We start from the raw sequence: 23,653 nt of genomic DNA on the forward strand, positions 1-23,653 counted from the left end.
TTTTCTGCTCTTTCTGCTCTGCTTCAAAGTTTTATCTCACCCCCCAGAACTGCAGGGTCAAGAATTTCTGGATTAATGTTGCAGTCTGCGTCACTGTAAACCCCTGAGCTATGAAGGAAGAATCTGTCACTCAACTATTGATGCCAGGAGAAGTGGATTCCCTAGCCTCTTGAGGAGTGGTCTCTCTTAATGAGGAATTGGGAGCAAAACTGACATATGCTTGCAGTCACTAGCCTCAGTGATGTAACAGTAAAAGTTCCTGAAATGCCCTTTTTATCTTTGATATTCTAGTAGCTGACTTGAGGCAAACCACTATTGCAACCCACATGGCCTTATTAATTTCTCTCTGTGGTAATCAACAGTACTCCAGCAGCATCCTACCAGGTTCTACTCACTCAGGGATGCTATTTACATGCTTTGCAGAAATTTTTCCCCTTCAAGGAATCCTCCCTTGGCACTGAAAGCCCAGCAAGAGCCACAGTTATTCAGCCCTTTAGCAGGGATAGCATAGCCACGCTTTCCAGCGGGTTCCATGAAATTGCACCTTCTGTTTTCTTTCCAGATAATCTGCAGCCCAGAGTCTCTTCTTTTAATTTTTCCTTGTGCATGACACTAAAATGTTTCATGGCCAGTCTATAAGTGTGCTTTTCCATAACGGAGTTCATGTCATGTAGCTTGATCTTCTTCAGATTCTCTTTCTATAAGGATTTCTTCCAGCTCTCTTCCATAGCTTACAATAAGCATCTTCTCAAATATCAAGATAAGGAGAGGTTCTCAAGGCCAGTGCCAGGCAGGGCTCAGCCTTCAAGAGACAAAACTCCATTAATGGTCACAGTGGAAGAGAAAGAGAAAAATTTAGGTATATGTGTTATATCTCCCCTGCTATATTGTTAACTTCATAAAAATAATAATAATATCTTAATTATCTTTATACTCCAGTATTGTTTTTCACATAATAGGTACTTTTTACATGGTTGCCAAAGGAGTAAGTAATACAAAGATTCTTGGTTATAGATATCCAATAAATTGCTAAATAAACTAGTTGTTACTTTACTAGGATATATGTCTATATATTGATAGATATAGATATGCAGAGAGAGAATATGAATGGGCATTATATTAGAAATTCTAGCCATCTACTCCTGGTTTAAGTCCCAGAGAAATGAGTCCTTCAAGTTTTATTCTTAAGTTTTGAGAACTTTTTTTTTACCTCTGTCAATTGGTGTGCTGGAGGAAGTTATGATTTTCTGATCCAATTCCTAAGGTGTCAACACCACTAAGTCCTGGTGTGCCTATTTACAACTGTTTTGATCCTACAGACTTAAGGTTAGAGAGCAAATTTAAAGCAAAATTTCCTTACAAATTAAATCAATGAACACTAGTATATTGTACTGAGTAGTTTTATGAAATCACAGAACTCAAGAGATGGAAGGGATTTCAGAGGTCATCCAGGGTTTCAGACCACACCTGAGATAGAATCCTCTCTATAGTATATCCCACAAGTCATTATCTGGGTTCTACTAGAAATCCTCAAATGCAAGGAACTTTTTGTTGTCTTTTATTAACTATATACATGTACATATAATTTTATTAACTTAACTTTTTGATGTCTTATGTTTCCTAGAATTCATAAATTTTGTCAGCTCCTCCCCGTAGAATGTGAGCTACTTGATACAGAGACCGTGGGGGTATTTTTTGCTTTTGTATCCTCAATACAAAATACTGTTGCTGGCACTAGAAAGCCTATAATAAATGCTTACCTATTTGAAATGAATCACAAAAACAGCAGGGTCTTGTATGGTGTTTGTTGAATAAGTAATTATTGAATATAAGTTAATTGCACAGTTGTAAAGATGTGGTCTGCTATAAAAAATAATTTGTAAAAGCTTATATATTCTTTTTTCATAGCATCAGATACTCATATATGGACAACTAGAAGCACGTGTAAAAGTGTCAAACTTACCACCTGAAACACTTTCATGTGCTGCCTGAACCAGATTAAAATGTAATGGTTAGTTAACAAATAAATAGTTAACAAAATAAATGAATATAATATATAATAAATAAATAAAAATGCCAAAAACCATAGATAACACTACATATTGAAACTAAATCTATGACCTGCAGAGATCCATCCATATGGGCCCCCATTTCTATTTGAGTTTGACCCCACTGATCTAGTCAAACCTGTTCTCATCTTTTCATCAAGAATCCAGTCCTAAAAATTCTGTAAATATGTATTAAATTCTTATTATGTGCCAAACACTGCTAATCTTTGGGTATATAATTAATAAAAAGAAAGACAGCCAAGGAGCTTACAATCTAATGGGAGAAGATAACAAATGAGGGGACAGAAAAGCAGGGGAGGGGCGTTTGGTACCGGGGGGGGGGGCAGGTACCCAGCATAGAGACATCTTGTTCCATGTAACCAGGTAGAGCAGCAGATGCAAAGAGGAAGATGGCACAAAGATGTATATAAAACAGTTTTAAGTTATTTCTATGCAGAAGTGGGGGAAGCTTGATGGCTATACAACTTCTTCCTGGGGTTAGTTTGAGATCCCATTTGCCTTGGACCATGATAAACAAGTTGAGTTTAGATATCAGAAGTTCTTGCCAACAAGGAGACACCCGAGACCAAGGGAAACACCAGTTCTCAAGAATTTGAGTTTTCACTGGATTTTGGTCCTCACAGATAAACTGACCCTACCAGATACACAATCTTGCCAACGTACTGGAGACCTTCTCTTGCATTTTATAATCTCAGGGATACCAGGAGTCTGTAGAATATAAGTTTCTTGAAGGGAGAGATGTTTTTTTTTTTTTTGGTTTGGTATCCTCTGAGCCCAGCACAGTGCCTGGCACTTAATATGTACTTAAATACTAGTTGAGTTGAATTAGAAAGAAAATGGGTACATTGGTCATTAGCAAATAACATCATTTCAGTTCCCTCCCTTTTAAAATTTAAATTTATTTATTTGATATATAAATATATGCAGGTAATTTCCTCCCCTTTCATTAAAGAAAGCATCATTTGATTTTTAAAGAAGATATATATATAAAACTATGTCTTGCTTATTTCTGTTTATCCAGTCCATCTCTAGAGGTGAGAACACACAAGTTATTCTTCAAACAATATTTCTGTTGCTGTTCTTTTTTCATTCTTCATAATTTCATACAGGCCTTTCCATATTTCTTACAGTACAGTAGTATTACATCATAATCATATGCCACAATTTGTTCAGGCACTCCCCAATTGACGGGCATCCCTTCAGTGTCCAGTTCTTTGCCCCCATAAGGAGAACTGTTATATTTTAGAAAAATATGTCTTCTTTCCCTTTTTTCTCTGATTACCTTAGGAAAGAAACCTAATAAAAATCCTCCCCTTTTGGAGAGGTGGAGTACTAATGATGTAGTCTGGGATCTTTTTCATTGTCTTTGAATTAGTCTCTCTTTAGGCTAATCTTGAAAATCAATTAAATGTGATCACAATTATACTCCCAGCACAGATTACTAATGTCTGCAGCTGAGTGACTATAGCTGATTTCCCCAAATTTGTCTTAAGTGCCATTTCCTTCTCATATTACCATCTGGGACTGAAGTATTAGAATTAGAATTTCATATGGTCCCTTTGTCATCTATAATGAAACTCAATTATTCTAGAAATGCTGGCAGTTCTTATTTATAAATTCATCTATAAATGCTTACAATGTAAGTCAAAGCGGTGTGCATGTACCGTTTTCTTAGATCTGGAAAGGTTTATTTAATATTGTGGTTTTTGTTCATGATAACATTTATTGGGATTTGATTTTTAATTGTCCCAAACAACCTTTGTGAAATTTTCCTCTTACCCCTTAAAAAAAAGAAACAAACTGCATACAAGAAGTGCTTTTGATTGAAAGTTGTTTTCTCAAATGTTAAAATGAACTCAGATTTGTGTAACAATTTAAGCCTCACAAAAAACATTTCTCAGAACAACATTGTGAAGTAGGCAATACCAGTGTTTTCTTCATTTTATAGATGGCATGCTAAGACATTGAAAGGATAAATGTTGTTCAATTGTTTTCAGTTTTGTCCTACTCTTCATGACTCCAGTTAGGGTGTTCTTTGTGATTTGCCATTTTCTTCTCCAGATCAGTTTCAGATGAGGAAACTGAGGCAAACAGGGTTAAGTGACAAGGGTCACATAGCTAATAAGTGTCTGAGGCTGGATTTGAACCCAAAAAGATGAGTCTTCTTCATTCCAGGTTCAGCTCTCTTTCTCCTTTGCCACTTAACTGAATGACTTGTCTATAATCACCCAAAGTTTCTGAGCTATGATTTGACCTCATATCTCTTGTCCAGGGTTGTATCTCATCTTCAGAAATGTCTCTGAGCCTAGGTATTTCATAATGTAGGGAGTATGGTTTTATTAGAAATTGAGTGCCACTTGTGTGAAGATTATTCATTTGCTCTGGATATGTTGAAGCATATGGAAGCAGGATAAGAGTAGTTTACTATAGATTTATTTTATTTCAAAACCATATTAATAAAGGTCATTGAGCCTCATTTGAAAAATCTGGAAAGAAAGGTCTCCAGAAACTTTTCATTTGGTTAGATATTTGAGAAAGATTGAAGCAAGGGAATAAAGAGTAGCATGGGCTTTTTTAACCATCTGTATTTGATTTGTAGGAACTTGTTCTGGAAATAATGAGGTAGTAAGAAGGTGTGACTGATTGGTGATTAGTTAGTAGTGGCCTTGGGAAGCAAATAAACTCAGGAAATATTCTTTTATATTCTTTCTCATCTGTCTGGGAAAGAAAATAACTGAACTTCTTCAAAGGTCATATGGATTTCCTTTGCTGGGAGCAGGCTGTGCTTTGTGTGACAGACAGAGCAGTGCCCTGGGCATCTGGAGACGTGTGTTCTAGTCATAGCTGTCCAACTAATTAACTGGGTGACTTTGAGTAAGTCCCTTCACCTTGGTGGACTTTTATTTTCACATTTATAATCAAGTACTTTAAACTAGATGATCTCCTTGTTCTCTGCCAGTTGTAAAATAACCCAACTCTAGTGTAATTTTTTTCTCAAGCTTTTTCATGATTACTGAATAGCCAGGGTTGGATGCCTCTTAATTTGGGAACTGATTCACCCTCTTCTGTTGGTTTCTCAGTCTCTTCGGCTCTTAGATTTTTAGGATTCCATGATATATTTCACTTTTAAGTACCAAAAAAATTGGTAGGATCTTTGTGTTACTATACTTTTTATTCTAAAAAATGGCCACAAAGCATATGGAAAAATATAATATTTGAAACATTATGCATATTTCCTAGCTAGGTGATCCTGGGCAAGTCACTTAACCCATATTGCCTGGTCCTTGGCATCCTTCTGCCTTAGAATTGATAAGACAGAAGATTAGTGTATTAAAAAAAATACTATGTACATATTTATCTCTCAGTTCTTTCACATCCATTCAGATTATTCTTTCTTTGTGTTTTCATTTTGTGAAGGTAGCTGAAACAGATTGCAGAGTATATTTGGTTTTAAGATAAATATAATCTAATAGAAGGAGTGTGGGCATAAAATTTACTATTCTCAGGTTCTAGTTTTGGCTCTGAAACTGTTTGACTTTGGGCATATATCAAGTTAACTTGTCTGTGCTTCTGTTTCTCAATTCATAAAATTCAGTGAATAATAATAGCTATACTTCTCTATTTCACAGAGTTAGTATAAGAATAAAATATGGTCAGTCTTAAAACTTGTTCTTAAAAAAGAAAAATTGGTATATCAAATACAATATTAGTAAAGTTACTTTTATTGGAAGAGGGCTTAAAGTTAACCCACTTATAATTCACCTTCAACGGGAAAATGATCTTCTTGATGTGAGCAGATTTCAACCCATCCATACCGTCTCATCCTGTGATATGGTCTCCTCTCAGTCCTCCACAGAACCAAGTATTTATTTTTCTGGTTTATGTACCAAATAACAGCAGCATGTACAGTGGAAGGAAACTTGGGATGGGGAGGGGGGTACCTTAATTTCTAATCCCACTTCTGACACTCATTATCTGTGTTAACTCAAGCAAGTTACATTTCTGGGACTCCCCTTCCTTATTTGTAAAATGAGGAAACTGCTCTAGATAAGTCACTTACAGTTCTAAATCTGTGATCCCATGACATTACTATTATTTAAAAAAAAACACATACTTTTGTCTTGGTGTCAATTCTAAGAAAAGGGAGGAGGACTAGGCAATTAGGGTTAAGTGACTTGCCCAGACTCACACCATTAAGAAGTGGCTGAGGCCAAATTAGAACCCAGGTCTTCCTGACCTGGCACTTTTCCACTATGCTCCCTAGCTGCCCTGAAACTTTGACTAAATTATTAACATCCTACTTTAAGTAATTATCAGTTCTGTCAACTAGTTTATGCATTTATTTTTCTTAGCACTAAAACAAGAAAATATGTTATGTGCAATGAATATATGTTAAGTGCGGACCCAAGAAGATGACTATTTCGATAAAACTCCTTGAGAACAGGAACCGTCTTTATTCGTTTGTATTGCCAATGCAGAGCAAAGTGCCTGTCACATAGTAGGTGTTTAAATAATGTTTATTAATTGGCAAAGTGCATCAGCATTATCTTGTAGGTCACAAGATTTTAGTTAACCACATTTCTTTAGTAGTTCCGTAGGTCTGGGATTTTCTCTCCAGCTATTTCCTTCATAAATGTAAATTTACTTGTGGATTTTTTGAATTGTTCATCTGACAACTGACACACCATCCACTGTTGAATCTATTCTTCAACTCTTTCCTGTTTGGTTCTTGCCAGAACATTAGTCACAGATATCCAGGAAGAACACAGAGCCATCTCCACCTGATAATTAGGCAATGGATTGTGGCATTAGTGGAGAAAGTGGGGTGGCAGGTCTAGCCCTGTGATTTCTTTGGCTTAGGGAATTCCTCATGAGGAATTCCCTTTCCCTTTACCAGAGCAGATCATCAACTGCTCTGCAATGTATAGTCTTAGAGAACTGCCTGGACCACTACAAGGTTACGTGTCTTGCCCAGGGTCCCTGAGCTAGTATGTGTCAGAAGCTGGACTCAACCCTAGATTTTCCTGACTCCAAGACCAGCTTTCTAGCCAGGATGTCCATGCTGCCTTTCATGGCAGCTTACAGTACAGGCTATATAATTGAATGCCAACCATTGTAAAAAAGTGTCTTCATGACAAAGGAACCGAGATGTAAGGCCATAGGATACAAGAGAATCAAGAGAAGAATCACTGCATTATTTGAAGAGAGTTGGAAGAAATAATTTTTTGGTAATACAGATCTCAGGGTAATTAAGTCTTTAGCTGTCAAGGCAGTTGGATTATGGATGGAAAATCTATCACATCTACATTAATAGATTTTATAGGCTTCTGTGGTTTAGGCTATAATTGAACTATTTTGAAAAAGTCTCTTCTTGAACATTGGGTCAAAATTCTCACAGTCTAGAAAAACTTAACAATTTCATAGATGCCTTGTTGTATCTCTTTTCAACCATTAATGTCCAAAAGGAGATTGTTGGAAAATGATACCTGGTTTTCCATAATATAGGAGGAAAGTTCTATATGATACCACTATGTCTAGCTATGACTCTACTATGTTAATGTTTATATTTATCATTAATTATGATTAAAATTATTTCTTTCTCTAAAGAAAAGGGAGAGAATTGAGAGACTGACCTATTAGACTTTAGAATCTTTTTGTCTCATCTAACTGAACAGGGAGTAGTGCTCAATGAGGAAGTAGAAAGAGGAAATGCCCAAGTTCTTAAAAACGGGGACTTTTGATTTAGTTGAGGGGAGGGGCAAAAACTTGAGAAAAACTGGATGTCCCATAAATTATGCAGGACAAACTGTTCTGTGTGTAGAATAAAGTGAGGTGTGAATCAGAAATCTGTTCTCTAAAAATGCTTCTCTTTTTATACTGTGATTCAGGTATATTTGAAGAGGAAAGATGAAGAGTTTTCTTAGAAATCAAAGTTTCTTTTGGAAAATTCCAAATAGTTTCTCAGCTAAACTAAGGAGGGATAGCAATTTATTTCTTAATATAGGAAAAACTAATTCCTTTTCAATTTAAGGTTTAAAAAGTACTCCTCCCCCCTCCCCCACCATAAAACAAAGATGTTGCTAATGTAGCTGTCATCACATCCATTTAACAAGGGAGGAAATTGAAATTCAGGGAAATGAATTAATTCACTTGGCTTGGGTCACACAGGCCATAAGTGACAGGAGCAGGAATCAAATCTTGGTCTTTTTAGTCTATATCCAATCATTTTGTCTTTAAGACGAATAAATTGGTAGGTAGCTAGGTGGTGTTCAAATCTGGCTTTAGACACTAGCTGTGTGGTCCTAGGCAAGTTACTTCACCCTGTTTGCCTCAGTCTCCTCATCTGTAAAAGTGGAGACAGAAATGGCATGCCACAGTATCTTTGCCATGAAACCCCAAATGGGGTCACAAGGAGTTGGGCACTACTAAAATGATTGAAAAAACAATAGCAATTAATAAACTAGAGTTAGATGTGGGAGTGATATTGACTCTTCCATCTTTAGAGTACAGGGAGAAACAGTGGAATCTGACAACTAGAGAACATGGAAGTTGTGTCCTAGAGAGTGGCAGGGACACACCTAGGGTCAGCCATGGAAACAGGCTAGTGTACTGTCCTGCCTCAGTAAATCATGACCCAGGTAACATTTCCACCCTGGTCAGCTGAAATAATAATCAGGAAACTGGCCCAACATATCACAGTTATATCCAAAACAACAATTTTCAGGTTTTAGAGAAAACTTTCAAACTGGGAAGAAATGTACAAGTGAAAGCATTCTTGGCAGGGCAGTTCAAATGCCAATGTGAGTCACTTAAGGTTAGAATCAATGATTCCACAGTTTTAAGGATGCTATCTAGGAAGAGTTTTTAACCTAGGGCCCATGAACTTGTTTTTAAAAAATATTTTGGTAACTATATTTCAATATCACTAGTTTCCTTTTTACTCCTCTGTATTTTATTTTGTGCCTTTAAAATTTTTATAAGATGGGATCAGGGGCTTCACCAGACTATCAAAGGGATCTGTGGCACAAAAAGAAGAAACAAATCTAGACATACCCACTAAATCTCACTATACTTCTGTACAAGTGATATGGAAGAATCAAAGGACCTCAGATGCCTTCTGGTCCAAACCTTGTATTTATAAAAGAAGGAAACTGACTGCCCAAAGATGAAGGAAGGAAGTTATACAATCCCTTCATTACTAAATTTTCATGGACCACACAGTATTTAAGTTACAGAAGAATTTGCTTTCTTCGGGGTTCATTCCTCTCCAAATAATCACCACTAGTCTAAATGTTGAACTATTATAATTTTTTAAAAATAGTGCCAGGAGTCATAGTAAAGAACATAAAGAACTCTGCTTGTCGAGTCTAAGACTATTGATATATAGGATAGAAGCAGTAGAGCAGGCACCACATACACTTACATTCTCATCTCCTTCCTCTTCATTTGTTTTTTCCCTTGTTATTTTCTTCATTTTTTTGGCCTCTTCCCTTCTTTCCCTACTCCTTCTTTCCCTTCACATTCACCTTTTTTCCACTTTTTTTTGTTTCTCTTCCCTCCTTTAAATTCACTCTGAGCAGTGTAGACCTAAGATGGACACAGACTAGATAGGATTAGGTCTAAGAGTTTTCAGGATGCCATGCGTGTGTACTTTCCTTTATCATTAATATCATTGTCTGATGAAGATGACCATACATATAACCAGTCATAAGTAGACTCAACTAAATAATTTTATTTCTGGAGGCCATAATCTTTTTCTCTACCTCCACCCCATCCTCTGTTCCATTGAGAAGACTATTTCTATGGACTAGGTCCAGCTTATGATTTTGAGACAGCCAGTCAGCCAGACCTATTGAAGCTTTGAGTCCTAGACACAATAGGGATGTTATTTAGTACAGTTATCTCAAATTTTGCAAATTAAGGGGATGACAAATATTTCAGGAAAATAACCAATGATTTTTATTTCCAATATTCAAAAAATATAACAAAATATATTATGTCTGATACATAATATATACACAAATATAATTTAGCAGAATTTAATCTAACATCTTTATATGATTCCAATTGCTTTGATCTTAAAAAATGCACCAAAAGGAAGATGTGGATTAGGCTAAAGTGTATAGTTGATTCTTTTGTTTTGAGTTACCATTTACTTTATTTTATATACCTAATATAATATAATATATAACATAACATAATGCGTATGATTTGTCATAACTATGAAATAAATTATACTATGCTTGTCCAAGAGAGGAACATTCTCACATTAATTATATCTAAAAATCTATCTCATAATCTAGGTATATTTAATTCTTAGTATTCTTTCTGATTATGGAAACCATTTTTCCTTGCTCCATCAGCCTCTCTTTTTTTTAATAATTGAAAACTACTGTTCATTATTTACATAAAACTGTCTTTCTGGTCTGCTTTCTATAACCTTTCCCCTCTTAGGAATTTTAGGAATTCTCTGACTTTCCTCTGGAGGATTGTATGCTTGTTTTATCCCAGATGTGGGGCATAGTAGTCTGAGATTTTTTTTTTTTACATTACTACATTTGAACAGACTCTCTTTTAACCTATAAGCAAATGTTCCATTAAAACTAGTTTTTAGAATATCAAATTTGTAAGAACATATATAGGTTGGTTTAAATTTTCACCTTACTAAATTGCACTCAAACTCTATGTGCAAAATGTAAAAATAACACTATAAAGTTATATGGGGAAAAGACTATTTACTTTTAGGGGTCAGTATTTTCAGAAAAAACAGACACATATATATGTATGGATTATATGTATGTATCTGTATCTATAGATCTCTAGCATTTTTGAAGATCTGTTAAAATAAACGGCAAGTAGTGACAATTACTTTAAGCTCACACTGGCATTCCAAATCCTTTGCTGAACTGATGCTATTATCTGCCACTGGGAGAAAGTTTTGATAGATGTTGACCCCCTTTTTGTTAATCAGTAAATGAATAAACATTTGTTAAGTACCTACTACTAAGCACTGGAAATACAAAAAGAGGCTTATAATCTAACAGGAGAGATAATATTTGAACAAATATATACCCCAAAAAAGCTATACACAGGAGAGAATTAAAATAGAATTAAGAATTATATTAATATATGTATATATAATTACTTTTCTATAATATATTATATAACAACAACTTAACAATAATAAGTTATTGTTATATAATACTTCTTATTGTTATATTATAAATATATTATGTTAATATAATAATAACTAAAATTAAGAGGAGTTAGGGAAGGCTCCCAGTAAAAAAATGGGATTTTAGTTGGATCTTAAAGGAAACCAGGGAGGTCAGTAGATGGAGCTGAGGAGAGAGAGGTTGCAGGCATGGGGGATAGCTAGAGAGAATATTCAGAGCCAAGAGATAGAAAGCAGTATCTCGTTCATGGAACAGATAGGAGGTTCCTGGATCAAAAAATACATGCCAGAGATTAAGTCTTCTTTCTTTTGCTCCTTCTGCTCAATTGGTCTTGCTACTGCTTCACATTAGTCATAATACTTTTGACTATTTAAATTCTTAGAGATTTATTAGTTCCAACACTTAATATAGGGGAAAAAAAGTGATTCAGAGAAAGGTCATTTAAAAAATATTTCCAAACCAGGAGAACATTATACACACTTACATACTGTGATGAACATCCTAATGCAAACATCAACAACATGGAAATAGATTCTGATCAAGGATACATGTAAAACACAGTGGAATTGTGTGTCAACTACAGGAAGGGATGGGGGAGGGGACGGAGGGAAATAACATGATTCTTGTAACCAAGGAATAATGCTCTAAATTGACTAAATAAATTTTTCAAAAAATAAAAATAAAATAAAGACTCTGCCCAACTGGAAAAAAAATTCCACTTTTTCTTCTTAGCCACTTATATTCCCATTGAAGTAGCATAAGATTTTATCATAGGGGAAAAAATACCTTCCTGTGTGGAAAATGATCAAAATTTTGTTGTTTGTGCAATATTATTTTCCTCATTATAGGTTGTGATGTCTTCGGTGAAAATGTCTACATGTGGTTAATATTTTTGCTTGACTCTCATTTTTGGAAATAGGATTCATTAGCTATTAGTTACCTTTCTAAAATATTCTTCAAATATACATTTTTATAGTATTAGAGAACCCTATACTTATGAAATTTAAACTCAGGGCCATGTAGTACCACATTTAAAAATATACATGGTGTTGGGAGTAGCTAAGTGGCTCGGGGGATTGAGAACAAGGCCTACAGACAGAAGATTCTAGGTTCAAATCTGCTCTCAGACACTTCCTGGGCACCCCCATTACCTAACCCTAACCACTTCTGCCTTGGAACCAATACACGGTATTAATTGATTCCAAGATGGAAGGTAAGATTTTTTTTTTAAGTATACAAAGTCCTTTCTTCCCTATGTTTCCCACCATGCCATATTGATTTATCTTTTTTTTCCCCTTCTTTCAGGACATTTCAAAGATGGTTTGGCTGCCTTTGCGACTTGGAGATCTGATGCCATAATGAGGACTCACACACGGGGGGCTCCCAGTGTGTTTTTCATACATCTGTGTTGTTTTGTGGCAGCCTGTATCACCGACGAGAACCCCGAAGTCATGATTCCCTTCATCAATGCCAACTATGACAGCCACCCGATGCTGTATTTTTCCAAGGGAGAAGTGGAAGAGCTACAGCAGAGAGCAGGAGGGACCCACAGGCACATTGCAGCACGGTTGACCGAAGCGGTGCAGACCATGCTGTCCAGTCCTCTGGAGTATCTTCCTCCTTGGGATCCCAAGGACTACAGCGCGAGGTGGAATGAGATTTATGGCAACAACCTGGGCGCCTTGGCAATGTTCTGTGTGCTGTACCCCGAGAACATCGAAGCCCGAAATATGGCCACGGACTACATGGAGAGGATGGCTGCTCAGCCTAGTTGGTAGATTTTTGTCTTTTCTTTTGTTCTTACTGTATTAATGCTGATGCTTAAAAAGGAGCCGGTGTATCTGGGCTTTCGTTAAAGTGCTCTCACCTGGATTCTTATGTGCCTTCTGCTGGTCATGACCAAGCTGATACCAAATATTTTTAACCCAAAGCAGAGTTTGAAAATTGTACCCTATCTCTAGTGTGTTTCACTCTGATAGGAGAAATAATATCTAATGATGTCCCCTCATTCCCTATATCCTCCCATTAGAGCTCTCCAAATGGAAACCTCCTTTAGTCACAACTGGTTACAGCCCTGGCTTCATCAATGTCCTTTGAGTTCTTAACAAGTTTGAACTAGTCTGACATCTTAGAGATTTTTCTTAGCCTTATTTTAAAGATTAAACATCAAAATATTTAGGCATAATGTAGCCAAAAGAAGCTGTATGGCATAATAATAATAATAGCTAACATTTTTATAGAGATTTAAGGTTTGCAAAACACCCTGCATATATTCTCCCATTTGAGTTTTACAAGCAAAGTAGGTGCTATCGTTATACTTATTCTATAGCTGAGGAAACGGAGGCTGGAAGATATGAATCGACTCACCCAGGGCCATGAAGTTAGTAAGTGTTTCAGGTGGGATTCGAAACCGTGTCTTCCTTACTACAAGTCCAGCTCTCTATCCACCCCTCACCTCACCATTTCTAAAGAGGGTTGGTCCCAGGAGTCAGGAGGGCCCCACTCTTATTTCTGACACATATTTGCTTTGTGGTCCTAGGTTATTCCCTTGCCCTTCCCAGCAGACACACAGATCACTGATTAAGCTCTTGCTCTATATCCCAGGAACTCTACTAAGCACAATAAATAAAAGGAAGCAAAATAGTCCTTGACTTCCAGGAACATGAATTCCAGCAGGAGAAAACGACAACCAAACAGATCCTGGAATGTGGTGTCAGGAGAAGGTACTTCCTCTTGGTGATGAGGACAAAGTGAGGAACTGCAGAAGCAGCCCAGAAGTCCAGTTCCCTGTAAGATAAAGCAAAAAGGCTCAACTATCAGAGCGAAGAATGCCAGAAGTGGAGTAGAGAGGGTCCGAGGGGAGCATCATGAAGAAGAAATTGTAGGAAGAGTTGTAGATAGAAACACGGGTCCCAGCAGGCGACCATGCAAAAGGCTCTCTTTATCAGAGACTCAGGAGCTTATTATGAGTTTCAGGTGAAATATCTATCTGTATTAGTGGACAGAGTTTCCACACTGCTGTTACCAAGAAAATCATGGTTTAGGAGAAGAAAGAAAGAGAAAAGGAGGGAAAGAAGAAAGGGAGAGAGGGAGAGAGGGAAAAACAAGGGAAGAAAAGGGAAATAAAGGAAAGAATGAACATGCTGGAGGAACAGGGGCAAATGTTTTCAGAATTGATTATGTAAATATTTTAATATTGAACTTGAATACTTTCACTCTCCTTCAATAATTGTATTTTAGAATATCATAAATCTCATTTGACTTGATATGTTTTTAATCTGGAGTACCTGAGTGATCTCTTTGGTAATAGTGAAGTCAGCCAACCACTTGTGTCTTATTTAGCTTTTCCAACAATAGATGACAATGATGAATTGAAAGTCATTATGACTGAATGGATTGTTAACTTATCCCTGAAGGACAGCTTCTAGGTGGCTCAGTAGTCTGAGAGCCAGGCTTAGAGATGGGAGGTCCTGGGTTCAAATCTGAGCTCAGACACTTCTTAGCTGTGTGTCCTAGGCAGGCAAATCACTTAACCCCCATTGCCTAGCTTTTACCTCACTTCTTCCTTAGAACCAGTACACAGTATTAATTCTAAGATGGAAGGTAAAGCTTTTACAAAAAAAACAATTATTATCGAAGGTCTAACAATAATCTAACAATTATCCGGACATATACATACAATATGTCTGTGTGCATCATAAGATGCATCTTAAGAACTCCGCTATGTAATTTACACTAAAATTTATAGCTGTGAGTGGTTGGTTTGACTCAATTAAGAATGGTACAGATTGTTCAAAAGTGTAATAAAGTAACTTTATTTAACCACCAGCGTTAGTGTTTTAGCCAATCAACAGGCATTTATTTATTAAGCGCTTTTATGTGTGTTACTAGTCATACAAATCCAAAGAAACAAATCTCACTCTCGATGACTGTCATAAACCAGAAGTTACGTAACATTTCCCCTTAGCAATTAAATTATATCTTGTCACTTGATGGTACCAGGAATGTGGATCTTTTTTAAAGACATTTTTTTAAAAGTCAGCAATACATTTAAGTTTGTAACAAAGAGCATCTTGCCAGATGTCAGAAAGGTGAAGGGGAGTATTATGCAAGTTTCCTGACTAATTTCTGCCAGTATCTGGTTAAGAGCCCTGTTTGCCCATAAATCTGGGAGGGTTTCCTGGAACTTTATGGAAGGGGAAAAAACTTGTGGTAAGATTAACTAGAAATTCAGATCGGAGACAAATACTTTATACTATTTTATGCATTAAAATAAGGCCATTTTGAAGGGTGTAGTTATTTTAGGCTTTAAAGATCCTCTTTTGGTTGGATTCAGTGTTTATGCACAGGTTTTAACCTTGGTCCAGATCATTTGGTTTAATAGCATTCTGGTACTTCCCCAAGAAGAAAGAAAGAATATATTTTCAATCTGTATTTGGAGCAAACACTTAAAATATACAATTTGAGTAGAAGCTATTTCTACTTAGGAATGCCAATTAATCAAAAATGGCAACCAGATTTACTTGTCCCAGGGAAAGAAACATTTGTCATTCTTAACTGTCAGTGGCCTTTTTTTCAGGATCCATTTTACACAGATATTAACTTTCAAAGAGTTTATAAAGATAAGTAAGTTAGCAGATGGTTGACCTCTTAAAGACAACAATGAAAGCATTCCCAAGTAATAGTTGCAGTAGAATTTTTTTTGTTTCAACTAGTTAAAGAGAAGACTTCTGTGAAAGATCTTTTTAAAAAAATAATTTTATCAGTACAGCAAAATTAAGACCATTTTATAAAACAATGCAGTTTTATAATATACTACCAAAACCATAGAAGTATAGAAATGTTGACCTTGAATGCATGTTTTTTCTAGAGGAGATGCTTTCAATGTGGTATGAGTGAAAGCAAGAAATGTGACATAAAATGTGTCAGTTTTGACCTAGTTGCTAAAAGTTAATTCTCAAAATTCTAGAGACATGTTGCAAGTTTATTCGTGAATAAGGAAGAGGATTGGTGACATGTTCAGGGAAGACTTTGATGAATATAGGAGTCATAAGGAAAACCCATAGCCAGGCATTCCACTCTATACCCTCCCTTCACCACACACACACACACACACACACAAAAGTGACAGATGGTCATACAATCTTTGTTTAAAAACTCCCAATTTAAAAAATTTTTAAAAATTAAAAGTCCCATTGAGTGAACAACATTTTCCAAAGAAGCCCATTCCATGTGGGGCAAACTCTTTTTGATAGGGAGGATTTTTTTTGTTTGTTTTTCTGATATCAAACCCAACTTTGCTCTTTTTGCATCTTTCACTCATTGTTCCTGGTCTCTTTCCATCCTTTGGCACACAGCAGAGTAAGATTTTTCCCTTATAGAATGTAGATGTTGCTTTATGCTTTCGCCCTTTGTTTTAATAAGCAAAGCAGTGACTTGTTAGTATCAAGCAAGTGCTCTTTGCCTTGCCTTTCCTGGAGCTATGTCAGAAATTGAATGTAATCCTCTCTGAAGGTGGTGTGCTTACAACCAGGGCTTCTTTCCAGCTTGGGAAGTGATTGTAGTATACAGAATGTTGGTTCCTTACCATTCTGCCTTGGTTACCACTGCTCTTGGATTGTGTTTTTAATCTCATTATGGAAAGTTTAGAGAGACTCTAAACTTGGAGTCAGGAAGACCTAAATTCAAGAGCAGACTCGTATTGGTTGGATGACCTAGATCAAGTCACTTAACCCAATGTTCGCAGTAAGTTTCTAACATCTTAAGTCATAGAGTATTTGTTAGTTTACATTGATAAAAGGAGTCTCCTTGTCAGGAGTTAACAAATGCCCAGAAATAACAATTCTGCATAACATAAAACATGCAAAATTTAATTTTTTTAAAATCCACCATACCTGTAAGCCTTTTATATTCTATCCACTTTGCAATTGATGTAAAAATGGAGATTTGAACCCCAGACTTCAATCTCCAGAAGTCCTTGGTATTTCCCAGAATTCCCTATAATCTCACCTGAGTCTCCACCTGGCCGAGATCACAGTGAGTATTTAACTAGCAGTAATGCTTCCCACGAGCTCTCTGCTTGGCCATTGCAATGATGTAGTAAGTAAGCTTTGAATGGACTAATCAGCCCAAGGCACGTGGTTTCTTATTTTGTAATTTCTTTATTCCTTGATTTCTAATAATCTTTAATAAACCTCAAAATATAATAATTTTTATTTGTAGCAGTCCACCCCTAGCTATCGGCAAGGGAAACAGTTAGTATGTACAGAGGGGCTTAGAAGAGAGCATGCTCAGTCTTGCGCATGGCTAGGAAAGCCTCTGACCCTTGACCCCAGCTTCCCCCAGGTGAGGCAGGAAAACAGGTTTCTTTGTGCTCACCTGGCTAAGAGAAACCACACCTATACCTTGTCGTTAACCAATGATAATCATCCCTATGTATTGTGTATATTTGCATATCAAAGACATTAAAAGCTGCCACAGCAATCTCCGCCCATCTCTTGGATCTCAGCTCTCACTGATACTTGTCCTTGCCTCTGGCCAAGCTCCATCTTTAATTCCTCTCCTTCTCTATCTCTCTCACCTGGGACCTGGCTTTCAGCCAGGCACTTTCTTTTCTCTATCATGTCTCGGACCTGTGTGTTACTGAATCTGGATCTTTGAATGGAATAAGCCTTCTGAGTAGTCCACTGATCGGAGTTTTGCTGTGGCTCCAATATAATTAATAAGGCCTGGTTTCTGACTCATTTCTGCCACCTCATATCTCTAACTTGGCTTCGCCAGGCCCCTCGCGGTATCCAAAATTCTATCCTTCCTCTATCTTTCTACCTTGGGGCTTCTCGCGGGTTCGGGAAACCTCATCTGGTGCCCTCGTGGCTTTCAACCCTTAATTTCACACAGCCAGGGCAAGGTGCGCCTCATCACTTTAGGGAAAGAAAGGCTGGAGGTGACAGAGTCCGAGGAAGTCAACCGGTCTTTTGGCCCAGGACGGTAAGACTTTCTCTGCCAGAGGGGGTACGATCTGGTTCCTCTCAAACCTGTTCAACTCTTAATGTCGCTGATTGACAGGGGAGGAAGTAAGGTCTCAAAAGCTAAACTACCTGAGACAAAGATTGGAAGAATTTCAGAATGAGGGAAACTGAGGCAGGAACACATGGTCGGTCGGAGTATGATTCGAACTGTTCTACCTTTCCAAACTTCTAGTTCTGGGGAGAAAGCAATTTCGCAAACGCAGGAAACAAAGCCACAGGCTTCAGCACACAGCAAGGACAGGCATCAGTGAAAGTTGAGATCCAAGAGAAGGGCGGAGATTGCTGTGGCTGCTTTTAATGTCTTTGATATGCAAATATACACAATACATAGGGATGATTATCATTGGTTAATGACAAGGTATAGGTGTGGTTTCTCTTAGCCAGGTGAGCACAAAGAAACCTGTTTTCCTGCCTCACCTGGGGGAAGCTGGGGTCAAGGGTCAGAGGCTTTCCTAGCCATGCGCAAGACTGAGCATGCTCTCTTCTAAGCCCCTCTGTACATACTAACTGTTTCCCTTGCCCATAGCTAGGGGTGGACTGCTACATTATTACTAGATAATAATTTAAATTTTACAGCAATTGAACCTCTTATTGAATAATCATTTTAACAATACAGTATACTGTTGATTGTTTTTAAAAGAGAAGAAAACTGATAAAAAGTGATTCATCAAGACTAAAACATAAACTAAGCATGGGCATATATTAGCTTTCTTAATCCGTAGCCCAAGTGCATATGGGCGCTTCCTTTCTCCTTTGATCCTAGTTGTAGGATATGGTTCTATAGTATTTGACTCCACAATGTTAAATGCTAAGCCCTATTTCCCTAAGATGAAATAATATTAGCTCAATAGTGTAAATAATTTATATTTGAAATATATGATGGTCCCAAAGTCTTAGTGCAATCTAAAGTTAACTAAAGCTTTACAAAAGTCCTTTGGGACATATACTGCCAGGTATGGTGGCACAAGATCATAAGCCCTTCTGAAAAGTGAGGTATATGGATATACAGGCCTGAAGCAAGTGTGTCTCTTGAGCTCAGGAATTCTTTTTTGCCTTAATCTACTAGAGAAGGGAATAGCAAGCCACTCCAGTATCTTTGCCAAGAACACCTCTTGAACAGTATTAGCATGCTGAGGTCCACAGAGTCACCAAGACTAGGATACAACTCAGCAGCAACAACAAAGCCAATCAAATGTCCATACTACATTAGGCATTAGTATCGTGAACTCCTGGGAGCAGAGGCCAGCTTGTTGCCTAAGAAGCAAACTGCCCCAACATAGAAACAAAGTAGATTAAAGCTCCCAAACCAATCAGTAGGGAGATGTCAAAAATGGCCCTTACAAGCCTAGCCTGGGCAAGAGAGAGACCCAATCTGAAAATAAATAAAGGAACAAATAGAAATAAGTAGATGGAGAGTTGAGTAAATAAGAGAATAAATAAATGGATAGGTAAATAAGCAAATGAATAAAAAATGGAGAGATAACTAAATAACCAAATGGATGGCTAGATAGATAAATAATCAGATAAAAAAGTGAATAAAATGGATATGCAAATAAGCAAATACATGAATGAATAAGTGAGTAGATGAGTAAGTAAGCAAATAAATACATTTGGCATGCTTATCATTACGGAATCATCTGTAACATACTAGTCTTAAAAAGACTTATAAAAAGTCTTTTAAAATATTTAAAAAGTTGAATTGAGTTGTTGAACTGAAAGCCACAACCCATTTTTTCCAAAATATAATTATCTCCTTTGTGTTTCTGAAAATTATCATTTGGATGGGAAATACTGGGGTGTAATGTGTAGACAGAAATGAAATATCAAATGAGGACATGTCTAGCTTTGCCATGTACCTTCCTATAAGAGATCTCTTTCATCATAACACTTCACTCACAGTAAGATATCATTTTATATATGATTTTGCATATGTGTTTTTATTTTTGTTTTGATCCAGAATTATAATTTCGTTGGTATGGACAAGTCCAGTTCAGAAACTTCTTATATAGTATTTCAGGTCAGGCATTCCTCTTTCCCTTATAATCTTAGAATTGCCTGGCATACTGAGAGATAAACTGACTTGCCCAGTTTCACACACAGCCAGTATGTGTCAGAATCAGGATCAGAGCCCAGGTCCTTCTGACTCCAAAGCCAGCCATTCTGGTATGTGTGCTCAAAGGAGATGAAAGTATCTGGTTTGGGAGTTTGAATTTTGGGGGGGACATGGGGATCATTTCTTGTCTCATTGCTCAAGCATCTGTTTAACACTTAAAAGTTTCACACTGGCTTGATTTTCTTCAAATTTCCGATAGTGATCCACTGGGCATTTTCTTTACGGAAACGTGGTAATAGCAGCAAAGGAGACAAAGGGATATATAGTGATTCACATTCTTGTCTAGCAAAAAAAAAAAACATAGCCCATCTGGGAAATGCATGAATAAAAAAGATCCATGAATATGTTACATTTCATTTGGGCATTTGGTAATTCAATAGCTAAAAGGAGGTCATTTTATTTTAGCTGTCATTTAAAAAATACTCTTTTTAAACACATGTGCTTAAAAATAATTTTAAATGTCTGCTGTTTTATAAAAAAACAATGACCTTTTTGTGTGTCCATCTGGTAAAACACACTACAGGGGAAAAAAGGAAACTATACTGATAATGGTGAAAATGATAATAATGACTTTCAAAACTATCTCTTGTGTCAAAAATGGTGGTGACTCTGTGGTTCTATAAAAATCTTTGTAATATTTGGAAGAATGGTATGAGCACAAATGATTATTTCTTTCCAAAGTGATGTAAACAAGCCAATGCCATCTCTGTTTGAATCATCCTTTCAAAAGTGCTTATTTCCATCTGAATTCAACCTTTCCAAGGACTACATTCTCCTCTGATCTTTTTCTTTTACAAGTCCTAATTCACAGAGCCACTTTATCAATTAAGGAGAGATGCTGCAGAAACTGACGGAATTAAAAATAGTTTCTCTCTTATTTTTTGAGGATCTAATTTAGCCTTAGACTCTGTGCTTTGACACTTTCATGGATCCCTAGTTCCATCCCTTTGTTTCCATTACTTGTAAAAATCAAAACCCTTTCATACTTATGTGATTCTTACACTTATCTTTCTATAATTCCTCCAGACTTCCCAGAGACTTCCCTCTAGTTCTTTTACTATCAGGCTGATTCAATCCATTTTTCCTCTGTTGCCTGACCCACCACCTTTGGCATCTCCTTGATGATGTCATTTATGTCATTTCTTTGGTGTAAACCATCACTGCTAACATGATTCAGCCTACTAAGATGTACTCAAAGATACTGTGGTTCTCTGTTTCTTTTGGATTATGTTCTAATTAGAAGTATGTTGGAGTCATTACAAACTGGCTCACAAGTTGCTAAATTTTCAGAGTGAACATTTACACCATGAAAATTGGCAAAGCCTACAAATCAGGGCTTGACTTGTGTCTAGCCTTAAGAAAGTGATAAAGAAAATGTTAATAATGCAGATCAAACTTAAAAGTGTGCTTTGTGCATACTTTTTCCCACAGGGAGTCAATTAAACATTTACCAGATAAGAATGCTTGGAAGTTATTTTTTTAACTAAATTTTAAAAATGTATCATTTTGATTTTGTTACCCTTTCTTTTCCAAATGACTTTTCATTATTTTCAAGAGCTGGATTGAAATTTCAATTGCTTTTCTCTTCAAGTCTTGTTGGTAAAAACATAGGTAGGTTGACTGGATTACTTTTGGACTGGGGGACAGCATGGTTCAGTAGAAAGAACTCTAGCTCTGGAACGTGAGGATCTGAGTCCTAATCCTGCCTCTGACTCATATTGCCTGTGTCACATTGGACAAGTCACTTTACCTCTTTAGGGCACCCTCCCCCATTTCCTTACCTGTAAAAAAAAGAAATTTGGACTCTGTTCTATCCCTTTTCAACTTTAGAACTATAATCTTAAGAACCAGTCTTCTCTTAAATTAAATATACATGCTGAGGAGAACCTGACTCAGTGATGAAAAGAACATAAGGCATTACAAAGAAGGCAAGGAAATTATGACACTTAGAGACTCAAACAGATCTATGACCTTACTGATGTGCAAGGTTTTTCTTAGGATTAAAATCACAATTCATACATGCCTACCCATCCTTGTAGACCCTTTTCCATGCCCTCTCATCACTTTACCAAAGGGAGTCCACTTGAGGTGATGGAAGCCTTCCTTGCTTTCTCCCACATTCATATTTCAGTGAAACATACATGCTTTCTACCAGTAGCCCTACATGCTCTTACCACCTGACTTTTTCTTCGTTTTCCATCATACACGTGTCTCTAATGATGTCCATTCCAGTATCAATCATTCTTACTTCCTGTATTCTTGAAAGAAGGACATGAGACTTCTGAGCAGACTAGAGGTCTTTGCCCTTGATGGTCCTCTGAGCCTTTCACATTCCTAATTCCTGTTCCACATTTTCCAATATATTTCTCATCATCCTTACCTATTTTTATACCTTGAGATCAAAGTTGAGATTCAAATATATATTGATTTGATTTAAAGGGACTAACTGTATTCTTCATAGAATTTCTCTATCTAGTCTCAAAAAAACAGGTATTGGTCAATAAGTTTCAATTTTCATGGTGGTCTTTCTATGAATATCATGAGCATTAGAATGAGCAGATATGACCAAAGATGACCAGATAAACCATGAAATAGTGTTTCTTGTAATTTTAAGAAGGGTCTTGGGTACATGTTAAAACCATCCCTAACCCCTTTATTTACCTTTCCAAGGGAAATCTTTAAAGCCATTTTTACATTTAGCTGCAACTTCTTCAGTCTTCTGGCTTAATTGATAGTGGTAATGCCCAAATTTGATATTATTCTTTTTTTCATCCAATAAGAGGTCTATTTGTTATTGAGCAAGGATTTCACATGTGGGGTGCCAACAACTAAGTTAATGCCCAGAAATGGTTTAAAAACTGTGATTCTTAGTACCCTCTGCCATCTTCTCTGTAGTAGCAAAAAGGGGATAGATAGGATTGAGGGCCATTTTGAAATTTTATTTTTATCTCAGGTTACTATTTATATACCCTTTTAATAAACTGTTGGATGGCAAATTCATTTCAGTGAAGTTTCAAAAGAAAGTTGAAACTGAGTGCTTTTAAAATGATGCCATTAAATTTGGTTTCGTGTGATCTTCCTAGAGATTTTCTTAGTGCTCTTTTCTAGTTTGCTAGTGGGCTAGCTTTAATTTATAAATGCATCCTATTTTGTTTGTTTTTCACATGTGGTCCTTAGTATATATGACAAAGCTCTAATTGGTGGGATTCTCCATCACTGGGGCCTTCTGTTAGTTTTCATTTTCAGCACTTAGGTTTTAGGAGAAGA

The 23,653-nt window shown here is 36.7% G+C and overlaps 1 protein-coding gene across 2 annotated transcripts in view; it reads left to right on the forward strand.

Annotated features, from left to right (window-relative positions):
* Positions 1-23,653, forward strand: part of DSE (dermatan sulfate epimerase) — an 82,117-nt gene that overhangs the window by 25,594 nt on the left and 32,870 nt on the right. Inside the window, exon 2 of one of the 2 annotated variants that reach the window (XM_001369067.4) lies at positions 12,551-13,019. In XM_001369067.4, coding sequence (XP_001369104.2) covers positions 12,604-13,019 — 416 coding nt within the window. In that variant the 5' untranslated portion in view covers positions 12,551-12,603. Of the gene's footprint in view, positions 1-12,550; positions 13,020-23,653 lie in introns of those variants that run through there. The other variant, XM_007484457.3, reaches the window with a different exon arrangement.

The sequence above is a fragment of the Monodelphis domestica genome, chromosome 2 (assembly GCF_027887165.1).
Source record: "Monodelphis domestica isolate mMonDom1 chromosome 2, mMonDom1.pri, whole genome shotgun sequence".
In the NCBI taxonomy this organism is placed as follows: Eukaryota; Metazoa; Chordata; class Mammalia; order Didelphimorphia; family Didelphidae; genus Monodelphis; species Monodelphis domestica.